Source organism: Condylura cristata, unplaced genomic scaffold (genome assembly GCF_000260355.1).
Source record: "Condylura cristata isolate star-nosed mole 26May11 unplaced genomic scaffold, ConCri1.0 scaffold00001, whole genome shotgun sequence".
Taxonomy (NCBI): Eukaryota; Metazoa; Chordata; class Mammalia; order Eulipotyphla; family Talpidae; genus Condylura; species Condylura cristata.
In genome coordinates, this window is record NW_004567102.1 from 28,367,602 (window position 1) to 28,393,999 (window position 26,398).

General features: G+C 36.4%; 1 protein-coding gene across 3 annotated transcripts in view; it reads left to right on the plus strand.

The window, feature by feature from the left end:
- The window catches only part of KCNQ5 (potassium channel, voltage gated KQT-like subfamily Q, member 5), a 460,478-nt gene that overhangs the window by 270,614 nt on the left and 163,466 nt on the right, over nt 1-26,398 (plus strand). For all 3 annotated transcript variants that reach the window (XM_004673622.2, XM_012722138.1, XM_004673623.2), the window contains exon 2: nt 25,904-25,994. In XM_004673622.2, the coding sequence (XP_004673679.2) occupies nt 25,904-25,994 (91 nt within the window). The remainder of the gene's footprint in view (nt 1-25,903; nt 25,995-26,398) is intronic.

The following is a 26,398-nucleotide window of genomic DNA, read 5'->3' on the forward strand; positions in this document are numbered from 1 at the left end:
CAAAGTACAAAGAATGATGCTGACCTCCATCATCTACTTGTGCACAAGAATTACATCAATGAAAATTTAGATAAAAATATACAAATGTATATAATTGTGTAAAACTGTCTAGACTAATGTAGGCGTTTCGCGAAATCAGGGCTTGGTGGAGCAGACTGAAAAGATAGAATTGGAATTTGGGATGGGTTGAGATTACAAGATTATGTATTTTAGGTATGAACTTGAGGAAGGATGCCAAATGAGCATAAAATGGGAGCCACACCCAAGTAATTGTGTGCGTGTAGAAATCAGTGGTTAACAGAGAACAGAAAGGCTATGTCCGGTCATAGGTGATAGACTTGGAAAGAAGGCAAGACCTTCTTCAGCTGGAAAGGTCATGGAAAACCACTAAAAGTTGTTAGAGGAAAAGTGGACTGATTAATGGAGGAGTGGTTTGTAGACTACATGGCAGCGGAGAAAAAGTAGAGCCTGAAAGACTAATGGAGCCAGTGAGAGCATACAGTGGTGAGGCTTTCAGAGTCTGGACCTGGTGGAGGCAATTTTATTGCTTGTCAGGGTCATGCACTGTCCTTCTGTAGCTGCCATTAGGCTCGTTATTAATGTGATGTCCAGCTACAACCAACAACTATCTCGTATTCAGGAAATTTATTACCTGAGGATTTTATTACAAAGATATTAATTTTCCACTCTAAAATGATGACATTTATTTCTTACACTTTCTGAGGGAAAAAAGTGTCATCCAAATTCTAATACTTCCCAGCTAAAACTTTATACATTTCACACACACAAACTCACAAGCCAAACACCTAGATTAATTTACATATTTAAGACAAACATTCCCTTTGGGTTCTAGTGACTGAAGGTATTTTCAAACATTTTGGTGTTAATCTCCTTTGGAGGCAGTGATGGTGGTTTAAACTGCAGATCTAAAGAAAAAAATATGTTGAAAGTTCTCCTTTATTAAAAAGCAGAAAGGTGTTTAATGGAGATGGGGGAGAAGGGTTTTTTCTTGACCCCAGTGCAATACATGTGATGCATCTATGTAATTATGTTTGTGAATGATCTATTTAAAGTTTATGTGAAAATGTTACAGGACAACCCCAATGTGAAATGGGGTGACCTGAGTATGGGTCCTCACCCATGTGTTTAAAGGGTACTTATAATAAGACTCAACTGCAGGCACACACGAAAAGATTAATAAAGGATTTATTTACAAAAGGGGGAAATGAAGGAAGGAAAAAGAGAGAGAAATTGGTAAATGCATCCTACCAGTTCTGCTGAGCTGGGACCCCAATAGCATGCTAGAAAATGGCAAAAAAAAAAAAAAAAGGGTCCCCAAGGCCCTTATGTCTGGCTGCATAGCAAACCTCGCTGCTTATCTCCACCCTCAGTTCCCAGCTGTCCTCCCTGTGGTGGTGATGACACTAAGGGACTTGTAGTCCCTGGTGTTTTGTATCTCTTTGATCTGGAGATGGGGGAGGTTTCCATAAAACCTCCTTGTGGTTATTAATTTATTTTAACAACTGTTTTTCACAAAACAAACTTCAGTCTTACTGGAATTCAATTTCTTGTTTACTTGAATGTATGACTGACTCTTCTTCCCTACTAAATGCCATAGGAAACCATTTGATATCTGCATTACTAAAAGCATGACAATGACTAAACTGTAAGAGTGTTGTTTAGCAAATATATATTATACATTACTTAATGAAAGTTGAAAGCATTCGTGTTAAAGATCATTTTAAACCTTTAATTTCAATGGTAGCTGTTAATCATGGACCTTAGTTCTAAGCTGGCAAGCTTATATTTCTTGTCAAGTCAGTCAGGATACATTTCAGTGCTTCCTTTGAACTCCTGCAATTGTCCATTGTTGTTTTTTTTGTTTGTTTGTTTTTGTTTTTGTTTTGTGGGGTGGGGAGGATTTTAAATGGGTATTTACTTAAATGGATTTCAATATTGTCTTGACTACTTTTATTACATTAATTCTCAAGTCATAGGATGGGGGCCTCAAAGCTTTGTACTTATTCAATCAAGGTGCATAATAATTATAATTGTGCCCTGATGGCTTGTAAGATGGGAAATGTTAAGAATGACAGCATTATCTCTATAACTTTACAATTAAATGTGGACTATTGTTAGGGATACAGCCAAATGATAAGTGTTAATCAATATTAGGGACAAACCTCATTACTCTCAAATTCCTGAGAGTGCCTCCAGCCTCTAGCTTCCATAGTTTTTCCTATTTAATTATTAATAAAGTTGATTCTATAATTTTCATCTATAATGAAAATAAGCAGTAGAATGCAGAAGGAGATTATTTTTATGTGAAATAGAAAATTTTCATGGATTTTATATGCTGTCAGCCCTCCATATCCTACGGCTCCACATCAATGAATTCAACTAACCATGAAAACACAAGCTATGTGGTCAATCAGGCCTACAATGGTTGTGTCTGTAGCAAGCATGGATAGACTCACTCTTATCATTATTCACTAAGCAATGCAACACAAATATTTACATAGTATTTGTATAGTATGAATCAGCTAGAGATTATTTTAGGTATACTGGAGATGCACATGGGTTATATGAAGAATATACCATCATTTTACAAAAGGTGCTTGAGTACCCATGGATTTTTTAATTACCCTCAGATACACCAAATGTCCCTCAAAGAGATGTTTGCACACTGAATTTATAAGACAGCACTATCTGAAGCTCATATTTTACATGATTTGATCATAGCCATACCATTATTTATTTGCTTGTTAGGTAAAGGAATTTATGTCTAGATGTTTACACTTAAATTTTATATTATATTCCTTTCTCTTTATTTATAGATTCTATATTTACAAATATGTTAACTTACTCAAATGTATTTGTGAGATGAAAGTCAATCCTCATGGAAATTTTGTCATTAGCAGAACAAACCAAAATTTCAGTAACCCTTGTACATATATCCAGTCTAAGTGCCTTCTTGTTTTAACTCCCCCTCTGTAAACACAGGTCCTTTTTTTGGCCATTTCACTGCCACATTTTTTTTATTATGCTTTTTTAATTTTTTTACTTATATATATTTTCATCATTGTTCATTTTTAAACTGTTTGCTTTTTTTCCTGGGTGTAATCCCCATAGAACTTCCACCACCAATTCACCCTCGCATCATCACCACAGTCCGCTGTGCTCTTCCCTCCCTTGTTCTCTATTCTCATCTCTCTCCCACCCCCCTTAGAATGTCTCTGATGTATAGTTGTCTGTTTTTGTTTTGTTCTGTTATGTCTTATTATTTTCCCCTGATTTCCTTGTTTGTTTCCCCTATATTCCTCTAAGTAAAAGTATCCAATATTTTTCTTTTTTCTTCTGACTTATTTCACTGAACATAATTACTTCTAGTTCCATCCATGTTGCTGCAAATGGCATGAGTTTATTTTTGATTGCTGAACAGTATTCCACTGCGTGCACACACACACACACACACATATGTATATGCCATATCTTCTTGATCTACTTGCCTGTTTTTGGGCATTTGGGTTGTTTTCAGGTTTTACCTATTATAAATAATGCTGCAGTAAACATAGGGGTACAGATATTCTTTTGAATCAATGTTTCTGTATTCTTTGGGTAAATTCCTAGGAGTGGAACTTTTGAGTGATTTTTATTAGTCTGAGGAAACTCCATACAGCTCTCCATAGTGCTTGGACCAGTTTGCAATCCCAGCAGCAGTGTAAAAGAATTCCTTTTTTACCACATCCTCACCAATATTTGTATTTGCTAGTTTGGGGGGGGTTTTTTTGTTTTGTTTTGTTTTGTTTTGTTTTGTTTTGTTTTGTTTTGTTTTGTTTTGTTTTTTATATGTATCATTCTTACTGACTTAAGGTAGTATCTCCTAGTTTTGATGTGCATTTCCCTGATTACAAGAGATGGTGAACATTTTTTCATATGCCTGTTGGCCATTTGCATTTCTTCTTTGAAAAAGTGTCTTTTTAGCTCTAAGCCCATTTTTTGACTACCTCATTAGCTTTCTGTAGCTCTTTGTGCTCAGTCTCTTATCATTAGTATTGTATGCAAAGATTTTCTTGCAGATAGTAGCTTGTCTCTTTGTTTTGGCTAATGTCTCTTTTGCTGTATAGAAGCTTTTTAATTTGAAGTAACCCCAACTGTTTATCTTTTCCTTCATTTTCTTTGCTTTAGGTGATGTGTCTTTAAAGATGTTACTGATATGTATATCATGTACTATTTTACCTATATTTTCTTCTAAATATTTTATGGTTTCAGGTCTTATGTTCATTTCTTTTATCCACTTTGAATTGATTTTTGTGCATGGTATGAGGTAGTAATCTAGTTTCATTCTTTTGCTTATGTTGGTCCAGTTTTCCCAACACCATTTATTGAATGAACTGTCCTTGTTCCATTGCATATTGTTTGCTCCTTTGTCAAAAATTGTCTTACATGTGGCTTTATTTCTGTTCACTGCCACATTCTTTTTGTGTTTTCTGTTGATGATTTTGCTACTTACAGTGTAGAATGAATGTTTTGTCTAGTGTTCCTAACTACAAGAAAGCTGAAATGTGGTTTCTGGAGAACATACATGTGTTAAACAGCTTTTTTCAGGCATCAGTTATAATGCTACTGTAAGTTCACTATTAATATGCCAACAATTTTTAAAAATGCCTTTAAACAGAAACACACAAAAAAACATAGTTATGAATTGAATAGTTAGTTGAAAAAGCTAGGACAGCCATGGAGTCACAGAAGCCTAACCCTGTGTTTTTTCTAGGATCAAGAATTTGATGGTCACTTGATAAGTGTTTGCAGTAACTTACAGCCATATAACTACTACAAATAACGAATATCAACGCTATCTTCCGGTTTTTTGTTTTTCTCTTTCCTAAGGACATTTACCCAGCATTTCCACCATGAACTATTATGACCTGTATGTGAATAGAAAATGTGTTGTTTGAAATGATCTATTGCCCATTTCTGTTGCACTACCAGTGATCCCAGCAGCAAATAATTTGCAGGAGGAAAGTAACCCAGTAGTGTCCAAACCCATTAACCACTGCTCAGATGTTTTCACTATATTTTCTATTGAGGTAATAATTGATTTACAACATTGTTTGTGTTTTAGCAGTATAGGATCTCTACCTCCAGATGTTTTTACCACAGCATACCCACCACCCAAGCACCCCTAGTCTATCCTCATAGTCTAGTGTGCTCCCTCCCTGCTTTCCTCCCATCTTGCCCTCTTGTAATATCAATTCTACAGACAGGTTTCTAGTGTTTGCTTTTAGTTTGGCTTTAACTCACCCTTTGTTGTTTCTCTATATTCTACATCTGACAAACACCATCCAGTATGTGTCTTACTCCTTCTGACTTACTTAATAATCCTTTAAGTTCCATCCATGTTGTCAGAAATAGCAGGGTTTATCTTCTTTAACAGCTGAGTAGTATTCCATTATATGTTTATACCACATCTTCCTAATTCACTATCTGTTTTGGGGCACTTAAATTGTTAACATGGCTTGACTATTGTAAATAGTGCTGCAGTTAACATAGAAGTGCACATTTCTCTCAAATTAATGTTTTTGTATCCTTTGGATAAATGCCTACCACCACCATTTGCCTCTGGTCTTTTAGATACTGGGTCATTCCCACAGGTGTGAGATGATATCTTATTGTTGTTTTGATTTTCATTTTCCTGACCACAAATGATGATGAGCATTTTTTTCATGTGCTTGTTAGTCATCTCTGTCTCTTCTTTGGAGATGTGCCTATATCTTTTTCCAGTCTTTGATTGGGTTATTTATTTTCTTTTTATTGAGTTATGTGAGTTCTTTGTAGATCTTTGATATAAGTCCCTTGTCAGATGTATGGTCTACAAAAATGTTCTCCTACTTAGCAAAGTGTCTTGTTTTTTAGTAACAGTTTATTTTTCTGTGCAGAAGCTTTTTAGTTTGGTGGAGTCTCAACTGTTTATATTCACTTCTGTTTTCCTTGCTGTTGGAAACTAACCCACAAACATAGCTCTGAAGGCTATGTTATGAAGTGTTTTTCCTATGTCTTCTTCTATGCCTTTTATGGTTACAGGTCTTATAGCCAAGCCCTTTTATCCATTTTGGGATGTTTTTGTGTATGGTGTAAGAAAGTGGCCTAGATTCATTGTTTTTCCAGTTTTCCCAGCACCATTTATTGAAGAGCCTTTCTCCAGTAATATATTCTTGAAACCCTTGTCATAGGTTAACTGTCCATATTGGTGTGGGGGATTTCTCACCTCTCAATTCTGTTCTTTTAGTCTATGTGTCTGGTTTTGTTGCAGTATCACACTGTTTTGGTAGTTATAGCTTCATAGTATAGTTTGAAGTTTGGGAGTCTGATGTTGCCAGTCTTCCTCCTTTTGTGTCAGGGGTTATTTAGCTATTTGGGGCCTTTTGTGACTTTAGGTGGATTTCAGTGATATTTGCACTGGTTTTTTGAAAAACATCATTGGAAATTTGATAGATATTGCATTACATCTGCATATTGTTTTTAGTGGGAAGAGCATTTTGACAATGTTGATTTTTCCAATCCATGAACAGGTAATATCTTTCCTTTTCTTGAGTCTTCTATATATTTTAATATTTTATAGCTTTTTTTTATATGTCCTCATCATTTGTTAAGTGCCCCTAGGTATTTAATTCTTTTTGATGCAAATATAAATGGGATTTTTTTTTCTGGATTTCTTCTTCTAGCTCATTGTTTATTTATAGACAGTCCCCTGATTTTTGTGTATCAGTTTTGTAACCTCCTACTTCCTGAACTGATTTACTGTTTCAATTAGTTTGTATCAGAGTCTTTAGGGGTTTTCCATATATGTTACTCATGTTATCTGAGTCTTTAGGGGTTTTCCATATATGTTACTCATGTTATCTGCAAATAATAACAGCTTTACTTCTTTTTTCCCCAACTGGATTCCTTCTATATTCTTCTCTTGCCTAATTTTTCTACCTACTACTTCCAATACTGCGTAGAATAGTAGTGGTAAAAGTGGACATCATTGTCTTGTACTATATCTTAGTGGAAAATCTTTTATCTTAATTGAGAATGATGTTAGCTGTGGATTTGTCATTTATGAGGGATCTCCAGCCTACTGCCTATCTTTACTTCTCTCAGTCCACCCTCTCTGGTGCAAAGTAGAACCTTTTCTGACACCATCTTTCATTAACAGCATTTATATGTTCTTAAATACAAATTGAGCAATCAGATTGCTATTAAAGTTTAACTTATTAGGCTTAGACACAATCACTTAAATGTTTAGGAAAGGCTCATGATTGATATAACTACAAAATAATTAAATCACTTTACAGCTACCAAAATATAACAAAATGTTTTCTGTAAATAGAGAAAAACTCACTTCATCTATGTATTATTGTCATTTCACCACTTGAAAAAATGGTGTCATGGATTTGGTTTTGGCTCGAAGTGATGTTTGAACTTGGACAAATCAACCACTTGATTTTGCAAAGTGGAAATGCCAAGCTGGGATGGCTAGAGGCCTACACAATGCCGCATTATGGGAAACAGCTGGGAGGTGCTGCCCTCCAGTCCTGCGAGACACTCATCAGAGAGCCCTTCCTGGGAAGTCCTGATCCTTCAAAAGGGAGAATACATTTGCACCACTTTGAGATGTCATCACAAACCTCAGATAGTTTTCTTCTTCATTAATTCAAACACATTTATGATCAGAAATTAATTATGTCTGATTTAGAAACCAAAATGTTATTTTATGTTTCTTTTTTAATATTTATTGAGATAAATTGACGTTAACATATCAGTTGCTGTTATTCGATAGAATAATTGGATATTTATATATACTATAAAGTGATCATCACAATAATTCTAATACCATCCATCATTATACTAAGGTATAAGTTTTTTTTTTCCTTTGTGATGATAACTTTTAAGATTTATTCTCTTGGCAACTCTCAAATACACTATACAAAATTATTCACTATAATTTTCATGCTATACATTATAGTTCTATGGCTTATATATCTAGTTAATTGCAACTCTTGAGCCCTTTTACCCCTTTCACCCACCCACCTCCAGTCCCTTTCCCTTTGGAAACCACCATTCTGTTCTCTGTATTACTGAGTTTTGTTTGATCTAATTTTATTTTGTTTACTCATTTGTGTTTTAGGTTCCACATGTAAGTGAAATGATATGGTAATTGTCTTTTTCTGCCTAGCTTATTTCATTTAGTATAATACCCTCAAAGTCCATCCATGTTGTCACAAATGACAATATTTTACTCATTTTTATGACGTAGTAATATCCCAACATATTTATGGAATATAATACATCTTCTTTATCCATTTATCCATTAATAGGCACGTATGTAGTTACATTGTTTTTGGTCTTGATTCTTATACATAGTGCTGCAATTAAAATAGGATATATTTCCTTTTAAAAAGTTAAGCAAAATTCTCTCGTCTGTAATAACATTCAACTGTTTGTTAAAGTTAAACCTTTATTTAGTTTTCTTTATCAGAAATTCAGAAAAATATTTATCAGAAAAATAAAAATTTAACTGGGATCAATTTGAAACCCATAACTGAATCTTTGTTAGGTCAAAATAAGAGAGACTGTGGGATAGGCTAACTTCACAAAAGAGATTCTTGAAGAACTTATTTCATACAAACCATGTTTGTTTCCCAGACTTCCTTTATGACTCAATATCTGGCACAGGTGATTGGAGGTGTTTACCAACAGCTGAGTTCAATTAAATCCACTCAATTATGCCTTGAAGATTTGGCTTTGGAGGGAAAAAAATTGATGAGAAACTGATTTCTTTTATATCTTGTAATAGCCAAAAGAAGATACATACAAGGCAGAGATATAGTTATGGTACAATACTTTCTTCCACCTTGTATTTTACTAACATGGAGCAAAGTTTCAGCACTGGCTTTTCTCAGCAGTGACCAAGGAGAAATGTCCATGATTATGAAGTTTTCCATTAAACCCTATCCATACATAGGAAATTAAATGTTACATACTTAATGGTATTAACTTTAAGATATTATTTCCTCCTTTTTGTAATCCTCTTTAGAATAGAAACATATTTATTCCCTGTAAATGTTCCTCATTCTCTATAAAATAGTCAGCTATTGTTCCTCTCTCTCTAGTCAATAAACTTTTCAAGTTCTCAAATGGAGTTGATAACGAACTCCTGTACACACTCTCTGCAATGACTTTTGATCAGTGTTGTAAAGTTATTGTTGTTATGTAATTTCAAGATGTACCTCTAAACCAAAAGGCAGCCCTTATTTATTAAGGATAAATAAGTCAGTGAGAAAAGTGTATGGTGGAAGTCTTTAGTACATATTATCCTTCAAACATTTTTCATTCCTTTTTTTCCCTTAATTTCTTCAACCACATGAAGCAATCAACAAATATTTACTGTGAACTTTTATGTTTTCACAACTATGTACTTTACAAGAGTCTCAAAAAGAATAAAGGACACATGTCCTACTTCCAATAGTATAATGTTGGCTATACCAGGTTCTAAGAATTACAAGAACCACTTAAGATGATTAGGATTCATGGTTCCTAGTCCAGGGTTTAGAAACGTGATATATTAAATTCTTCCCTAGACCTTCCCCATTCACTTTAAATAGCATAGGTGTCTCAAAAATCCTGTGATAAAGAAACCCAGTTACCATTACTGAGCCAAGCATTCCCTATATCTATTTGAGAGAAACTTTTTTTAGTCAGATCTATGAAAATGTGTTGGAATATTGGCACTCTATGGAACACAGCGTGGGTAATTTTGAACTAGAATTCCTCTTAAAACTTTCTAATTAAGGTTTGAATGCAAACTCAAAGCAATGAGAGTATAGAGAAGAGAAATATCATTATGATAACATTTGATGAAGAAAAGAATCTCAAAGAAAGTTGATCTTAAAGTAGCTGAGAAAAAGTAGGACACTGACGTGAGGAAAGGGGTGTTGACGTTAATTATTTGGGGGTAAAGGAAGACAAGATACAAACAATGACCACTAGGCACTTTTTTTTCTAAGTTGTACATTTCTGCATTATTTGCATGCTTTTTTTTTTTTACAATATTTGTAATGCAGTGTCATAATTTTTTTTTTTTAAGATTTATTTATTTGTACATACAGAACTGGGGTACAGGCCAGAGACGCGGAGGGTGAGAGGATTCACCAGAGACAGAGTGAGGAGCAGAACAGGCAGATCGAAGAAGTACACTGCCGAGGGGAGCAGTGGGCGGGTCAGGAGAGGTCTGCCACGCTATGTGGTCACCTCCGGGGCAGGCGGGAATCGAACTCATGCGGAAGCGGCTTTAGATTCTCAGTGCTGTGCTTTAACCCGCTGCGCCACTAGGGAGGGCCAGTGTCATAATTTTTTAATGGATTTATTTATGCATACAGAATTGGGGTACAGGCCAGAGGTGCAGGGATGGTGAGATGATTAACCAGAGATAGAGTGGGGAGCAGAACAGGCAGATTGACCAAGTACACTGCTGAGGGGAGCAGGGGGTGAGACAGGCGAGGTCTGCTGCTCCATGTGGGTCACCTCTGGGCAGGAGACCAAATTCACACAGAAGCGGCTGCAGCTTCTTTAACCCGGCGCTGCACCACCAGCAAGGGCCTGCATGTCATTATTTTTATGCATTCTTATAATAAGGTATTTTCCTAACACTCATTAAGGCTTGCATATCAAGTTGACTTTAAAGGTCAAAAGAAGTCCTTGTGTGTTGAATTTAATATTTTGCCCACAGAATTAGTCAACAGTTGTGCCTCTCTTTCTATTATCTTTCCTTATTTTTGCTTTTCTTGATGTTGTCTAAGGGCATCTAGAGAATTTCAGAAATTCAGGTATTTGAGCCACAACTCTGCATGTCAGCCTCTGAATATCTGATGTTACTACTAAGTTGCCGCAGTAGTAGCAATTATGTTATAATAAGATCTTTAATTATGATCATTTTAAAGGCTTTTTTTGCCATTACAGAAATAAAATTAGGATTCCTGTATTTGTGCTGCATAATATGCACCTCGCAGGACTTTAAATAACCTGTATAGTGGACAAGTTATGGGGAAAAAGCTATCAAGAAAATATTCCTCCTAAATTCAAATATGCCAATAATATTTTGTTCCCTATATTTTATTCTCCATTGATTCACCCACTATGACTACAAAAGCAAAATAACTATTAAGTTCCTGGAATTAAGTTTCAAAATTTTGATGTGCCTGTTCAGTAATTTGATTAGCACCATGTGTGTGTTACCTGTGTACACGTACACAACATCAACACAGTGATATGAAGAGAGAAAATTACAGTGTCTTTTCTCCACATGCAGTTTTAGAAATACCAAATCTAATTACTCAGTAGAGAAGAGTTAAATTTTATAGGAGGTACTAAATATGATCTAATGAGTTTTGTGACAAGCATTTTTTTTTATAGTAGAAGAACAATTGTTTGTTATAGTTTTTCCATGGTGTCAAAGGCCATACTGCCCTCATAGTTACTCATAAAGAGAGTTTCTAGCCATATCAACACTTGGCACAGCCTCTACCTCTGCAAATTACTGTCAATTCAATTGTGAGCTTCCCTGGCTGAAAACAGGTTTCAGATCCTTCCTTTCAGAAACCTAACATAGAAACAGACCCCATCTTAGAGGTACCTGCATTTTCTGCTGAAATAGGTAAATATCTATTTGCCATCAATAATAACATTTAACTAATTCAAGTCAATGTATAATTATTGAGCTGTTTTTGTATCCGTTTCTTGTAGGTAATATAGGTACCTAATAGGTGGGTGCTCAGTAAGTTTTTCTTAAATTAAAGATAAGACAAAGCCCTGATCTCAAAAGAGTTTTATAATCCTCTCCTCTCACAATAGCACTATTTGCTTATGCAGTGCTCCATTCCATCATATACACAGTCAAATCTACCTAGGCATGGCAAGTACTAGGTTTCTCATTTTACAAATGAAGAAACCAAACTTCAAAAAAGATCAGGGAATTTGCCAAAAGTTCTGCATTACTAGGAGTTCTCTAGGGAAACAGAACCAGTAAGAAATATTAATATTGTATCACATGAATATGCATATATATATATACTTACCAATTCCTCATAATAATTTCTATATGTGTGTATATAGTGTATGTATGTATGTGTATATACATTTTTATGTATATATATATGTTCAGGAATTAGTTCACGCAGTTATAAAGAGTGAAAAGGCTCACAGGCTGCACTGGAGACCCATGAAAGCCAGTGATTGTATAATTCGGTCTCAAGATCCCCAAACCATGGGAGCTGATGGTATGAATCACAATTCAGTGTTGAGAGACGATAACATGACTTCCCAGCTCAAGCTTCAAACAGAAAGAAAGGGGGTAAACTTCTCTTTCCTCCACGTTTTTATTCTACTCGGTCCCGCGATATATTAGATGATGCCCATCCACATTAGAGCAGCCAGTCCGCTTAACTGAGTCCAATTCAAATGCTAATCTTATCTGGAAAATAACTCTCACACACACTTAGATAATGCTTAATCCGGGCATTGTGTGGCCAATGCAGTTGACACATAAAATAACCATCACAGTTTCCAAACTAGGAAGTAATAAAGCTCAACTGAAATCCAGGCCATCTAATGTCTAATCCAATACTAGTTCTAACATATCTCCCTGGCTCACTAAATCAATCTGAAAAGCAAGCATTTTGTCAAGCAGAAGAAACAATATCCATTCATTCATTCCCTGATGTTCCAAATAAGAAGAAAAGTTGTTTCACTTTCTATAACATATGGCCTTCTATTAATGCTTTATTGGCCATATATTATATTTTTAGGATCCTAATTTTTTTTGGTTAGAAAAAGGAGATCCAAGTCTTAAAATTTTTTTTAATTAATTAATTTATTTATTTATACATACAGAGCTGGGGTACAGATCAGAGGTGCAGGGGCGGTGAAAGGATTCACCAGAGACAGAGTGGGGAGCAGATCAGGCCAACTGACGATGTACACTGCTGAGGGGAGCAGTGGGATGGTCAGGAGAAGTCTGCCGTGCCATGTGGGATCACCTGGGGCAGGGATCAAACCCATGCTAAAGTGGCTTTAGCTTCTTAGTGCTGTGCTGTAACCTGCTGCACCACCAGGGAGGGCCCCAAGTCTAAAAATTTTTTATTTTAGTCAATGAAAGGAAAAATATACTGTGAGATCTATAGTACTTTTTAGATTTTCCATGGATTTTTTAAAAAACATTGAATGTTAGGGAGTTATATTCTCAGATGATTTTTAAAAGTATGTATGTATATATAGATATACATATAAAGCATTTTTTATTAGAAGATAAGGTTCTGTAGAAATCCTTTAAAAGTCTGAGTTATTATAGAAATCATTTTGAAGTTCAAGAACACTAAATTGCTTTGTTTCCCAAAGCTTCATGGAAAAGAGATATACTCTGGGAAAGTTTTCAAGCTCTTAAAATTTTACAGTGATGGAAAAGTTGTCTAACACCCATTACAGATAGTAGTATCTGGTTCATTTCCTATTGCTTTTTTCTCAATTGTATTTTCCACCAATCAACACTCTAAAAAGACAAAGATTGTGTAATCTTCTAATCAACTGATTTCATCTGATACAAAAGACAAAATGATAATAATAAAGAAAACTGTTTCCTCTTGGTTCTATCAATCGGAATATTAAATTCAGTCCTGCCCCCACAATTTCAAAGTATACGACATCAATTTGCCTGCATCTGTTTGCCTTTTGGTTATTTTTATATTTAAAGAGGAAAGATCATTCTGTAGTATACATAATCTTTTTTTCCAGTTTTTAAAATTTATTTGGAATGATAACCTTTAAATATGAAATACATTCTGGATGAAACTTATTCTTGGGGGCCCTTTATCACAAAGACTTGGAGGAGACTCACTGAAAACCTTTCTGGGAGATGATCTGCGGAGCAGGAAAATTAAAATAGCCTGTAATTAAGAGTGGAAAACATACTTACTGTCTTAACTATAAATCAAGTGTTGGCAAGCCCTAACCCATAAACCAAATGGGCCACCAACTGCTTTTATAAATAAAGATTTATTAAAACACAGCCATACCCCTTCATTTGTGTATTATGTGTTACACGACCACTATAGGACTGAAAAGTTACAAAAGAGACCAACCATGTACCTCATAAAGTCTAGTACATTTACCGCCTCATCCTTTATAAAAATGTTTGCCAATCCTTACTGTAAATTTTTCTTCTTTCTCTTCCTCCTGTGGATGACAATAACTAGTGGGAGAGGACAAAGCCTAGAATTTATTCTGGCAAGAAATGGAAAGTAGTTCTTTTCCCCTAGATTGTACAGATAGTTTTGGGTCCCTGCCAGTCTCATTAATTGAACAATGTTTTCCATTAAAGCATTTTCAAGGGCCCAGGAATCAGAAGCTATTTCTGGCTCTTCAACAGGATGGCCTTCTTGCCATTGTTCTCTGAACAGAAGCAGAGATATCAGAATATCCAGAAGCTACTGAATTTTAAACTAATGGGGATGTAAAGGTTGTTTAATGCAGTCCTGTAACCTTATTGATGAGCAAAGTGACAGATGTTTTCATTTTAAGGTAGAAGGAAGGGAGCACATGGAAACTGAAGATTTAGGGGAAATATCCACATAATACCATTTTCTACTTTTAAATCTTCCATCACATTTAACATGTTCATTTTCAACTGTATACCTGAAACAATAACAAAATGTTAGCAAACATCTCTAGAATTTTCAGGGGGTAATATAGTAGAAAGAGCCACATTTTTCCTCCCCTTTGTGTGTTTTTAATCTACATGGAGTCACTGACTTCAATAATTGGTCAAAAAAATTTTAAGTATCTATCTACTTACAGAGCAGCAGCAAAAGAAAGCATACCCGTTTAATTGCTTGCTGGACCCCTGAAGAGTGTCTACAGTGTTTAAAACTAACTGCAAAGATATTTTTGGAGGTAGGAAGTATGGGTTGTCTACAATCTGCCAACTGCTTGCTAGAGACAATGATCCATATAGTATTTCAGTAACTCCACACAGTGCAACGCAGCCTTTCAAGATCCTTTCAGTCACCGAGAGCACCAAGTACATTTGAGGTCAATGCCAAGAGGAAGATGTATCTCCCACATGCCTTGGTCAGGTACTTACATGTGTAGTAGTTTCAGAGTTTGTGGTTATTACTCTCTGGAGACATCAGTCGGCTGGGCTTATTTTTTCCTGTGTTGTAGCATATCATAAAGTCTACTGCCAAGAAGATTTTGTCTTCTGCAGTTTTAGTCACTTGACTTCTTTATTTCTGTAGACCAAATAGAGTGAAGGAAATCAGTAGCAATTCCCTGGCTCATAGCCACCATAGCAGAGGCTGTGGCTCCATTTGGTTGCACGTTTTTATTCTCTGAAATCTTTAAAACTGTCATTGCACAAGAAGTAATGAGTCCTCTTGTATGTTTATGTAACCAAAAATGTGCACTGAGATTCCGCATGAAACATGAATGATCTCAAAACTTTCAAGGAATATCTATTTTCAAGCAAGTTGATAATATAGTTTAATCAACTGAATGGAACCAAATTCATAATTGATTTTTTTATCATCAATTATAGAATTTTAAAATTGATTTTTGTTTGTAGGGGAAAACAATTTTATGCTCTGTTTTCACCCTTTACTTTTGTTCCCTATTAATAATGTTGTTCCAATAAATGTTGTTTAGAGCTTCTATTTTTCATTTTCTGATAACATAATGGGTGTCATATCGTCACAGAAAACTGCATCTGGCCCAATAAATTTGTAACCTTTCCTATGGAAAAAAAGGATTCAGGCAGGCAACTATTGTCAAACATGTTTTAACATATGTTTTTAGCCTTTGCCTTAGCTCACTTTCTAGCATAAACAGACCCTTTGAAACAAAGCATGGAAAATTTAATCCACCTGGGTTCATATTATCAAAACTATTAAGACTGGATTATTTTCCATGGTGTCAGCACCAAAATTATCTCTAAAAAGATGACTTTAAAAGGAGCACTCACATAGATTTTACAAATGCTGTCTCTTCTACACCTGTTAGGGATCACTTTTATTTCATCTTGGCTATAACTTACACTTTCCTTTGCTGTGGTCCCTTTCTCCATTCTGGACAAGCAGATTGCCTGGTCATTAGCCTAGCAGCCTCAGTCAGCAGTCATTAGTGATCACTTTAATGATGAATCTCTGCCTGTCCAATTTAACCAAGGCTCATTTCCATGTACTGACTGCAACCCAGCAGTGCTACTGCCGATTACTTAGGGTAGCAGCCTTTAGTCATTTCCCTGAAACTAGGGTAGTGAGGCATGGTACACTGAGGTCCAGCTCACCAAAGCTCTGGATGTTAAGAAGATATTGTCACCAGTTAACACTGAGAACATTGTCATTCAAGTTGAAACCCAGCTAACGCATCCTCATTCTTCAAGTGGGTTGGCTCGAATATGCAGTCAGATTATTTGAGCACTTTATACCTTGCTGAACACTTTTACATGTTTTACATTTTCCAAACCCTGCTTTATTAAGCAGAGATTTTAAGTGATAAATCAATTTAATTCATTGTCATAATTGTTATCCTTGTTACATAAAACTTGCAGAAATTAGGCAGCAATTATGTGTCAGTGGGATGCTCAATTGGCACTTTTAATTCAATCTGGTACTTATTTACCTGTTATGTTAAAACACACATTCTGAGTCTGACACTATTTCATTTGATGCTTAGAGCAATTGTAGGAGAGAAGCAAGCAGAAATGTAGAAAGGATTCCAGATGGGACAGACAGTATAAGCTTGGGGACCAGCTGACATGGGACTTGATGACTATGGCTGCAGGCAGTGAATGCAGCACACAGAAGGATTAAGTTCTGTTATATCATATTATTATATTACAGCATGATATTGTACAGAAAATAGAAAGGAGACAGGCCTGCCCAGCGGGTCTCTCTGGAAGAATGGGGGAGTTAATGTTCTGGTGGGAATCTTAAAAGCCAGAAAGGAGTTTGAATGTGACAGCAAGTGAGAGGAACCATAAGTTTTAAACCAGGAAATAAGCATGATAAAACCAGTCCCATTTTAAGAAACAGAAGTCCTCTGCAGGCTAAATTCTGAATTCACTATTATTTTGGCTTCATGCATCTTGGGATTTCACTTTTGAAATTCAATAAATGTCATCTCTTTTTGGAAGGCCTTCCCTAGAACTCTGTCCAAACTTTTAAGCCCCCCCCCCAACATCTGCCTGCCATCCTACTTTTCTGTTGTATGTCTTTTCATCCAATAATCATTCTCCACCACTGTATATGTCTTATCTCTTCACTTTGTTATGACCTATCTCTTCCACTAGAATGTAAGCTCTATAAGAAATGGGGGTTTTGTCCATTTTACTCACTATTATAGCTTCAGCACTTAGAAAACTGCCTAGTATATGGCAGGTCCTGAGTAATACATGCTGAATGAATAAATGAATTTATTAGTATCTAGGCTGACCCGGTTGTGTTTGCTGGTCATAAAATTGGCAACACTGCTTCCCTCAGCAGTATATTTCAATAAATTATCCTGTTTTGTTCCCCACTTTGTCTCTGGTGAATCCTCTCACTTCCCATACCTCCAGCCTGTACTCTAGTTCTTATATGGATAAATAAATAAATCTTTTAAAAAGTAAAAAAAAAAAATAAGAAGTGGCAAATAAGAGAGACAGGTTTCTGTCTTATGGAGCTTAAATTTTAGCAGAGGAGATCAAAATAAACAAGCAAAGGATAATTTCAGATTTACTATGGGAGAAATATAACAAAATATTAAATATGAAATCTTTATATATATTGTATATTCAGTAACACAGATTTACCACCATTTAGTATATATGTCTTTGTTTTCTTTCTTTTAAAGATTTACTTATTCATACAGAACTGGGGTGCAGGCCAGAGGTACAGGGGTGGCAAGAGGCTCCACCAGAGACAGAGTGGGGAACAGAACAGGCAGACTGAGGAACTGCTGAGGGGAGTTGGAACACTACTTGGGGAGTGCACTTGGAACACTGCTGAGGTGAGCAGCAGGGGGTCAGGCCAGGAGAGGTCTACAGCACCCTTTGGGCCACCTCCAGGTGTGGAGAGGGGGTGTCAAACTTGCACTGAAGCAGCTGCGGCCAGCTTGCAGTGCTGTGCCCCAACCCACTGCACCACCAGGGTGGGCCTCTAAATATGAAATCTTAAATAGAACACTGTCCTGTTACATGCATTGAATATATGTCAATAGGAAAAACTACTTTCACTTGTTATTTTAAAGTCATTGTCTCAACACAACATACACTGTTTTTCAGTCTCAGTTACTTTTTCCTAGAAAGAACATAAAACATAAATTGCAGAGGCAAAATCCTGACTGATATGTTTGTTTCTACAATCCAACCTCAGACCCTGTTGCCTTGTCCTATTGGGAAAACCACTTGCAGTCCTTCCATTCAGTCACAAACCTCCTGTATTTACCAGGATAAAAATATACCTTTTGACTACAATTGTAAAATAGAGATTTTTCTGTTTCATTTTGATAACACATAATTCCTTCCAGACCCAATGAGAATCTTTAAGGACTGCAGATTTGTGATGTATATCCAGAGATGGGGCATACAAAGATGGGGGAGTCTGAACTTCTTCTGGCCACTTCTTGGGGAGGCTGCAATTCATTTTTTAAAATGCAGACTAAAGCAGACAGATAATAAAGAAACATAGAAGTTAGGAAAACAATTTTCAATAATAGTAAACGCAAAAGATTTGAAACCCTGGACAGAGTTCTTTAAAGAGAGCTAGAAAGAAGCATCAAAAAAATCCATCTACCAAGAAATCCTCCAAAGAACTCAGATGTTTAATATTTTCAAATGGAAGATATGTCACTAAGGACATGTTTAAAAAAAAAAACAATCTTTAAGAATAATTTTAAGTGACTGATAGATCAGTACATGATCTATCAGAATAAGGTCTTTTATTCTGGGAAGAAAAAAGTGGAAATAGAGACTGTGTAGTCCTGTTCTCAAGATCAGCATTGCTACAATAACTGAGAGAAAGCAACTCAAATCTTAACCAATTTCTTACTGTTATTATTTTGAAAATAATAATTTTCAAACCAAAAGGGATTTTTTCAAATGTGATTCAGAGAAAGTGAAAATATGTAATGGAAAAATCAGCTGTTGTTAATACAATGTTACTGCTAGGTCTTGACTTATAAGCATCAAAGTTTTTCTGTATGAAATTGGAAAACTCGTACTGGTAATTTTTTTTTTAATGTCTTAACACCAAATTAGCACAAAAAATAATCTTCTGTGTGACAAGAAGGAGTGATGTAGGGAACCCTGGACTTTGTATATCATGAGCTGAATAAAAACTCCTAGAAGCATTCCAGATCAAATATTAATCAAATTATTTTTAATAAATTCAGAAAAAAACCTATGATGACTAGAAAACAAACACAAATTCATCAAGAGCAAACAGCTCTAAGGTATATTTATTTCAATGTATACCTTTCCCATACCTGTTACCAGATTAGCCTACATTCTATGCCCTCTAGGTTATCAGGGAATAGAGTTCATAATATATCTTGATTCAGGCCAAGCACTGGAAAGTGTTTTTATAATATCCTTGAGGTAAAGGAGACATTCAGTCAATATGATTCAACTCTTGGGGAGATTTGTACCTTGTGAGAAATTCCACAGATGAGCCATGGGCTTTGAAAGAAAAGTCTGAAGATAAGTGTATGACATTTAGAGATTCTGAGAGTAGGATATTGGTAGCTAATGTTGGGAATACATGAATCAAGACTAACATAAAATGTAAAACTAACAAATGCAAAAAAAAAATTATATTGGTCAAAGTACTCTATAGGTTTGAGATAAATTTTAGCCACTAGTGTCATTTGCTTTTTTAAAAAGAATAACTTCAGCCTCTATTGGTACTCCCAATTTCAAGGAAAGCAATGATAGGCATCTTTATCACTTTCATATGTAGTTAAGTTTACCCCCAAATGCCCTAGATCATCCAGAAAGGATTTGAGGTGGCTACCAAAATACATAAGTCATAAGTGAATGAAAGTAACCAAACGGCTGTCTTCCCACTAAAATGAAAGCCTTATTAGGCTCAGACCATGCCTAAGTTCCTAATGCCTGTAAATGCTTGTGACTAAAATAAAATGCAAGTATAAAAGAGGCAAGTGTGAAGTTAATCCATAAACACGTATACTAGAAAGATCTGTGCTGTTGTTCATGTATGTCACATGAAAAATAGGAAGCTCACCTCTGAGCTTCCAAGCAGCCACAGCAAGTAGTAAAATATGTTCAAAGATCACTGTTTTCATATACTAAAGCCCCATCATTTTGTCCAGATACAAACTTCTCATGTGATACTCAGTGAGTGAATACATGGTGAAGAACAGAGAAACTCTTAAAGTAAGTTAGTTGAAAGCTTTTTAATCCTTCTCAAGAAAAATAGCAGAAAATTAAGCCAAGTTTAGTGAATGTAGTTCCCTGAAGTACCTAGGTAATAGTCCAAGAACACAGTCAGTCAGTGGTTAGTTTTGCTCCCTGGTGTGGGAGTGTAGGGTGTATGAGGTGAAGAGAGGTGGGAGATGGTGGGAAAGGCAAGGAGAATAAGCAAATGCATATCCTCAAGACAGCCCTATTTGAAACCAAACTTTTGCTAGTAAGTGGGCAATAGAAATTTTGAATCTGGTTTCCCTGAAAAGAATTGATAGTGCATTATATGTTGGTACCAAAATGCTAAATAGAATGAAAGATAATGATGGTCCTGATTCCCACTTTGAGGGCTGTAATAACAGACTAGGCATACTTTATAAAACATTGACAAGGAGAGTGACAAATCTGAACACTGTTTCATATGCAAAGTAGACAAAGACCTGAATCCAGTTTATTTAATCTGAAGACTGATGGAGAATGGTGATAAAACCAACCTCCAATATGGAACTAACATATGGAGGAGGCAACGCATGTCCTACATGATCCAAAGCAGGAACAAGGACTGGATGAGTTCAGGACCCAAATAAAGAGACAACCCAAAATGGGAAATAGTAGTGCAGTATTAGGTAGCCTGTATGGTATGTTGTTGCCTCAGAGTACCCAGAGGGCTCTGCAGGCTGGAAAGTTCAAAGAGAACCTACTGCATCTGTCAGTGATGTTTTTAAAATGACACCTTTCTGGAAGGGAAGGCTCAGTCAGAAACTCAAGGATTCCTTAATCTTGGGGTGAGATAAGGCTGAGCATGACCTCTATGTTTGAATGCAAGAACTGCTCAAAGGGTAAACCACAGTCCTGAAAGTACACAATGGAGCCTTTAAATTAATGAGGGATGTTTTACTCTGAGTAAGACAACTACCCCACTGATGGAGACTAATCATAAGAAAGAAAGCAAGGAGGGGGGAAGAAAAGTCCAAGTGATTTTTTTTAATATTTATTTATTTATGCATACAGAACTGGAGTACAGGCCAGAGGTGCAGGGGCGGCAAGAGGATTCACCAGAGACAGAGTGGAGAGCAGAACAGGCAGATCAATGAAGTACACTGCTGAGGGGAGCAGCGGGCTGGTCAGGAGAGGTCTGCCATGCCATGTGGTCACCTCTGGGGCAGGCGGGGATGGAACTCATGCTGAAGTAGCTTTAACTTCTCAGTGCTGTGCTTTAACTGGCTGTGCCACCAGGGAGGGCCCAATTTTTTTTTTTTTAATGTAAGTTTCCTATCCTAATCAAGTAGTGTAAATCTTGTCACCCACAGGAGAGAGGATTTTCAACCTTACATATTTAAACAACCATAGGTTCTCTCACTTTGTTCTAGCTCATTTACATTAGCAGAAGTCTTTTTAAGAAACACACTATATGAACAGAAATTGCTGTCTCTTCTATCTGGTCTCCTATTACAACATACACATGCAAAATGCAATATTTCATTTTTTAAAACTTGCTAAATGATGACCCAATTTTTACAACTTGCAGATATTACAGCGATGGTATTTATTAATATTTAAGCCTCATTGCACTTGGAAAGCAGAATCATGCAGTGTTTTCAATCAAATCTTCCAAATCACCTTTAAAGACACCAGAAATATAATATTTAATTTTTATTTCTTTGCAACAGAAGCTGGGATGTGCTATGGATAGATTGCATGTGCAAAATGCCCTTCATTGATGGAAAAATTATGCACAAAGGACATTTTACAAAGTGCCAGATTTAGAAAGAAAGGTAAATCTAGGATGCTGAAAGAAGATAATGGGCCGCAGCCATTCTCTCTGATGAGGAGGCTTTGATGGTCCGACAGGGGCAGCATGGCCATCGCTGGCCCCTGATGTGGCATGCATGCTCCAGTCGTAGTTCACAATGCATTTGCAAAGCCTTCCGTCAAATATACTGAAGTGCACGCTTCCTAAAGCAAAACCTTACAATTTATGAGGAGACATAGGCGGGTTGAGTTTTCTTTGAAGTTATTTCTGAAGGTTTTCTTAAAAGACTCTATCTGCTTCCTATTAGCAATTTTTATTTTAAACTGATGATTCCACTCCTTTTAAGACATCCCCTGTACCAAAGCTTTCTTAATGAGTGTAGTTGACTTAAATGGACAGTTAGACCATGAAAAGCTTATAATCCACCAAAGTGCTTACAGAGTATCTCCTAGGTGGACATGTGCAGCTGTTTCCACCCCCAAAGTCCATGTTATTAATTTGCCAACACTCAGGCCCAGCTCTGTGAGACATCTACTTTAAACATCAGCTCCAAACCCTTCACTTCATTGCATTATTCGTCATTTCTTGTGAGTGTCCGGGGGTTGTGTGTTTGTGTGACAGACTGTAGTGTGACATGTCCTGGTACATTTGACAAAGCCAGCAGAGCCCTTCTGAATGTCTTCCTTTGCTCTCATTTTAATTCTTGCTGAATGAACCTGTGCTTGAAGCCTGGGCTTTGGGAACTGGACAGCATCTGCTCCACAAGCATCCATGATGTTCCCAACTAAAAAGCTTTTTATCAAATCAAATCTGAAAAGGGGAGGTTATCCTAGCCTTTTTATCCATCATGATGTTGGTCACAATTTTAATTTTCTATTTACTACTCTGTATGCCTCACTATACATTAAATTCCATGACAATAAATAAAAAAAGAATCTTGCTTATTTGTATATCCCCAGGACTCAGCCTAGTATTTGCTGAATGGAAAATGGATGAATCGTTGTGTAGTGGAAGAGATGAGGGGAGAAAGGGAGGACAAAGGGGGGGAGAGGAAGGAAGGACGAGTGTATTTATCCATTCATGGTCCCCTGAGCAGCCAGAGCAGTGACAGTCTTTGACTTGCAGTAATCTGAGGCACTTCTTTAGAAATAAGCTAATTCTAATGCAGGGACTACTGTCGTTAGAAAAGAGGATAAAATCAGTTCAAGGAAGAAAATTGGCAAAGCAGTGACATGAAGGCAAAAAATTAAACAACACACAAAGATTAGTGCAGGAATTAGCTAAGTAGTCCACAATATGGACCTGCTTTGAGCACAGAGATCATAAAGCTACGAATGGGATGCTCTTGGAAGAAGGAGCTTTAGTTCTTAAATACTGCCCCATTGGCAGTATTGTTTTGTTTTCTGGTGAGCATGAACTTGGGGTATATCTAAAAGCTGCTCACCAGAGAGAAGGCATCTGTCGTCTTTCTTTAAATGCTACATCATCCTCCCAACTATCTTAGTGATCCCTAAATTTCATTTTTTTCATTAGAAGCTTGGAAGGAAGGTGGGTGATTGCAGTGGAATTTGATTTTCCATGTACAATTTTCAGACCATTAGGACCAATTCAAATTATAATTCAGACTATCCTAAGTCATTGTACATGAGTCAAAGTATGATGAGCAATTAACATCAAGTACTAGGTCTTTGCATTAGTAAACTGCTTCCCTATGGAGATTTCTTCTAAATGGAAGCACTTCTTCCTTCTAGGTTCTAAGAGATAGAGAAGTTTCCCCAGAAGCCTTGCTGGATCTCGAAGGTCATTGTGACTGTCATCTATGCAGGCTCACTCGACAATACTGTGCAGTGGCTCAAGGACAGATGGTTCTGTACCTTCTTGCTGCTGTATAGCCTTGGATGAGTCACAAAATGTTGTCCTTCTCAGGTTTTGTATCTGTAAAACATGAATATTGACTTTCTACTCAGTCAATTTGTGAGAAATTACGGATAATGCATGGAAATAGGGTTAGCACCATGTCTAGCTTATATAATTATTAGTAACTATTATCAGCATGTAGAGCTTAAACAGTTATGAACTTTCACTTAGGTTCTGTGTTGAAATAGATTTTTTTTAACTTTTTTTTAAAGATTTATTTATTTATACATACAGAACTGGAGTACAGGTCAGACATGCAGAGGGTGAGAGGACTCACCAGAGACAGAGTGGGAGCAGAACAGGTAGATCTATGAAGTACACTGCTGAGGGGAGCAGCGGGCGGGCCAGGAGAGGTCTGTCCCGCCATGTGGTCACCTCTGGGGCAGGGGGGGATCGAACTCATGTGGAAGTGGCCCAAGCTTCTTAGTGCTGTGCTTTAACCCACTGCGCCACCAGGGAGGGTCCAAAATAGAGTTTTTTTTTTTTAAAAATACATGCTACCAGCATGTCAGCAACTTTTTCTTTAAAGGAACAGAGTATGTATTTTAGTGTTGTGTGTATGCTATCTCAGATATAACTGCTCAGTTCTGCAGTCATAACATAGAAGCAGCCATAGGCAATATGTTACAGATGAATGTGGTTATGTGCCAATAAAACTTTATTTACAAAAGCAAGCAGTACAGTCCAGATTCATCCCCAAGCCATAATTTGCCTATCCCTGGCTAGAGGCCCTTAGAAACTCCCAATCAAAGTTGGGAGATTTACAAATCTACAAGAAAGATTTGCAACCTCGTTAGGACAAGCCAAGAGAAAGCAGGGGGGATGAATTCTACAGCCATACTAAAGAATACAGAAACTTATATTTTAAGGAAGATGAATAAATACATTTCCTAGATATAAGCTATAGGGGAAAAATAAACCCAGAGCAAATAGTTCAGATATTGTTGTTTAAATTTTACATTTCAGGATCAGTAGTCTCTACTTTAAACCTCAACCTGCCCTTTCTATTAATCATTTTCTGTGAGAACTCAACTCACGCTCTAAAATATGAAATTCCTTATTTCCTGGGAATAAAAATGGTTGTAGATTGACTGGGAGAGAAGCGGTCCCTGACTTCTGCTCCTACTTTGTAGTATGAAAATCAGTCCTTAGTGGTCATTTCTGAAGCAGTTTGACTGGAAGGAAATAGACAGTACACATGTAGCAGAGGAAATCATTAGTTTCCTTTCTATTCTTATGATTATTATAAATGAATGACAAATGAGGATTCATGAACAATATTAGACTGAAAATAGCAGCAGCTTTAGTAATAACCACTTAGAACACTTGATAGTTCATGTTGCCAAACGTGAGGCAAATTCTGCTTCTTTGAAAGGAGAACAGCTTCAGCATGCATTCACAGGGTACATATTTTCCAGAACTTTCTCAGAGTTCCTGCTTTGGAAAGACCTTTATGAGAAATTCAAATTCTTAGATGCAGACATTTAAATGCAACATGCACACACCTACACACACACGCAATTTTCTTTCTCTTCATCAATAAAGTGGCAAAGGAGACCATTTGAACATGAGGAGATCATATTGCATTTTAATATTCAAAATGGCTAGTCTCTTCCAGGACTTTTAGTCAATGTGGGCATTTAAATGGGTCTGATGCCTTTTTCACTAGAAGTAAGAACTTGAGTCTGTCATGATAAGGCAAGTTTCTTATGAGATTTCTCTTTTTTATTGTTTTACAGTTTTCTCCTTGTCTTTGGTTGCTTGATTTTGTCAGTGTTTTCCACCATCCCTGAACACACAAAATTGGCCTCAAGTTGCCTCTTGATTCTGGTAAGTGGAACATATGAGCAAAAATGTACATAAATTTTATGTTATTTTACAACTGTCTCTATACTATGCATGCTATACATTTCACTCCACAGAAGGTTGTATCCAGAAATAAGTGAAGTATAAAAATTTCAAAGACCACTGAAATCTTTGCCCACTCTTTGAACCATTAATCGGCCCTGAGGAACATATGGAAATGTTTTGGATTGTTAATGCATAGTTGCATCTTGTGTTGTAATTGCATCATAAATAGAAGGCAATATTTGGAAGAGTTTGAATAATGTTTATCTAGTCTTTCATTATATTGCTAAAAGTTACAGGATAGAGACCATTTTCTAATAACTGCATTTGGCAGTAGCTAAGTTAATTGACTAAAATCTTTGAAAATATAACACCTCATAAGGAAA